Source organism: Palaemon carinicauda, unplaced genomic scaffold, assembly GCF_036898095.1.
Source record: "Palaemon carinicauda isolate YSFRI2023 unplaced genomic scaffold, ASM3689809v2 scaffold2154, whole genome shotgun sequence".
Classification (NCBI taxonomy): Eukaryota; Metazoa; Arthropoda; class Malacostraca; order Decapoda; family Palaemonidae; genus Palaemon; species Palaemon carinicauda.
The window spans coordinates 560-3,526 of NW_027169761.1; the positions used below are offsets into that span (position 1 = coordinate 560).

General features: G+C 41.7%; 1 protein-coding gene across 1 annotated transcript; it reads right to left on the reverse strand.

Annotated features, from left to right (window-relative positions):
• Window positions 1-1,819: 1,819 nt before the first annotated feature.
• On the reverse strand, window positions 1,820-2,651 carry LOC137636040 (putative per-hexamer repeat protein 5; the record flags this gene model as incomplete). Its single annotated transcript, XM_068368471.1, has 2 exons — window positions 2,607-2,651; window positions 1,820-2,358 (listed from the first exon to the last, which is right to left on the reverse strand). Coding segments are annotated over exons 1-2 (584 nt in total), but the record flags the coding sequence as incomplete, so codon positions are not given.
• Window positions 2,652-2,967: the final 316 nt, after the last annotated feature.

The following is a 2,967-nucleotide window of genomic DNA, read 5'->3' on the forward strand; positions in this document are numbered from 1 at the left end:
AAATATATATATATATATATATATATATATATATATATATATATATATATATATATATATATATATATATATATATATATATTTATTAAAGATATACTGGATGCCTGTAATCCATGCCTACCTTCAGGTTCTCTCAAGAGGAGATTTGAATCGAAAATTAGAAACTCTACCTATGGATGTCTTGGTTTTCACTATGAATCCATTGCATAAGCAGTTACAGTTATGGCTTTTTAACTTCCATGAAATTTGCATCTGTTGGGATAAAGTGTTTCTCAAGCCGTCAAGGGAAGATCTCTGAAGCTCTCTTACGTCTTGAACTGTTGACCTGACCATGCCAGGACTCCTCGCTGCTGGAAGGAAGGATGCTGGTGACTGGTACAACACATGAACGCGCTACTTGGGTCTAAGCGATGTTAGACAGGGCAGCCGATCTGGACTTTGGTCTACCCAAAGCCAAAGCAAATTCGTTTCAAAAAGAAGGAAACTGTGCTTACCCCATACTAAAATTAAAACAGACACATTAATAGAAGCAAAGCGGTATCGTTAATAAGCATTTTCAGGTAATACTCCTTGCTCAGAAGATATGCATCTCTATGGTCCCACTGGACAGGTTTAGAAGATTATTTTTCCTAATATCGGGACGGGAAAGGAGTGAACACACCAAAGTTGGAGATGTAGTGGTACCCACTATGATCTCAGAAATGTGCAGTTACAACCTAACCTAACCTAACCTAAATGTGATCTGTTCATCTAAATGTTCAACAGCCGCCATCAAATTTCCGCTCCTCTGTAGAAAGTATTTCATATTACTAGTGATTTGATGCTGGGAAACATTTATTTTCAGACGATATTACCTCCTTATAATGTGTACGTCCCATTTGGGTCCAACTGTTGTTAGGGGCACAAGTGCAAGTGAGGATGTTATTGTCAGCCTCTATTTTCAGGGGATATCACCTGCACTAAGGGTATACTTCATTACCTTTGGCTTTATATCACTGAATCAATGGCTAAATTGAGTTAGTGATATCACAAGAGCTTATTTTGTTTATTGTATTTGTGTGTTTGTTATGTGAGCTATTACTGAGGCAAGATTGGATCCCTTGTTATCATTACCACATGAAATATTAAAAAAATTCCTCAGTAGAGAATTAATCAAGCTGACTAACCAAGTTCTATAACCACTGTTAATAAATGTTCTTTTAAGAAAATTTCCTGACAAATGAAGCCTTAAACCCCTTTTACACCTACGCACGGATGCTGTGGATGACCGCGTTGATAGTATGGACGTGACAATATGGAGACATGATGAAGACAAGATGGATACAAGCCACATTGCATTTGAAAAGTCTGCACAAGTTTTAAGGTCACTCATGAATGGCAGAGATAAGGGACATTGCAATGTACTAGAGGCTAACTATATTTACACATGGTCAGTGCCAAAGCCCCTTTCCATTAAGCTAGGGTCTGGGAACGCCAGGTAATGGCTGATATAGATTAAATTAACACTCTGTGGCCCAGGACATCATTCCTGATGTGAGTACAAATAGTGGATGTAAAGTACGTTCAATGGCACTCAAAGAGTTAATGTGAAAAGAGAGAGAGAGAGAGAGAGAGAGAGAGAGAGAGAGAGGAGAGAGAGAGAGAGAGAGAGAGAGAGAGAGAGAGAGAGAGAGAGATTATTGAACACTTTGCAAAAGATAAAGCAGGAAATAACATTGTATATTATGTCATATAACTTCCAATCATTGCCTCCACATAAAAATAAAAATAAATGTTTATTAGGCCCTCAAAAATCCATTGAAATAAGCCAAAGTTTAACCTGTCCTCAGGTCTGTCAACAGGTCTTTTCTTGGTTTCAGTGCCAGGAGAACTTTCCAGGAGGGCTCCTGTTCTTGGAAAACTTTCCAGGAGGGCTCCAGTGCTAGGAGAACTTTCCAGGAGGGCTCCAGTACCAGGAGAACTTTCCTGGAGGGCTCCAGTGCTAGGAGAACTTTCCAGGAGGGCTCCAGTGCCAGTATAACTTTCCAGGAGGGTTCCAGTGCCAGGAAAACTTTCCAGTAGGGCTCCAGTGCCAGTAGAACTTTCCAGGAGGGCTCCAGGGCTAGGAGAACTTTCCAGGAGGGCTCCAGTGCTAGGAGAACTCTCCAGGAGGGTTCCAGTGCCAGGAAAACTTTCCAGTAGGGCCCCAGTGCCAGTAGAACTTTCCAGGAGGGCTCCAGTGCCAGGAGAACTTTTCAGGAGGGCTCCAGTGCCAGTAGAACTCTCCAAGAGGGCTCCATTGACAGGAGAACTTTCCGGGAGGGCTCCAGTGCCAGGAAAATTTTCCAGGAGGGCTCCAGTGGGAGGAGCACTTTTCGCCTTGGTCTAATCTGTCTGTTTCTTCATCTGTTTTTCTGTTTCAGGTCTTTATTCACAATTAAGCTCACACAGACACACAAAAAGATATGCTATTTTGCAATTGGATAAATATTCGTTTCTTCTGTTGAGACACTTGGTAAAAAGTTCATAGGTGAATTAGATTTTTGCGGTAACGTCCCTGCCTGGTGAACGCCAGACTGGGGTTCGAGTCCCAACCAAACTCGTTAGATTACTGCAACTTCACCAACCTTGTGAGCTAAGGATGTGGGCTCTCTTGAGTCATCAACAGTCATTGCCTGGCCCTCCTTCGTCCTAGCTTGGGTGGAGAGGGGGCTTGGGCGCTGATCATATGTATATGTAGTCAGTCGCTAGGGCATTGTCCTGCCTGATAGGACAATGTCATTGTCCCTTGCGTCTGCCATTCATGATAGTGATTCTTGAGTTTCTTCATATTTCTCTTCATGAAATTGCACCATATGACCTAATACTGAGGCTTGGGAGGTCATACAACTTGGGGAGACGTAAAGTGACAATAGTTTTGGACAATGACATCTAGATAGGAAGCATGAATGAAGTTATATCATTGGAAAATAAAAGTACCACAAACTC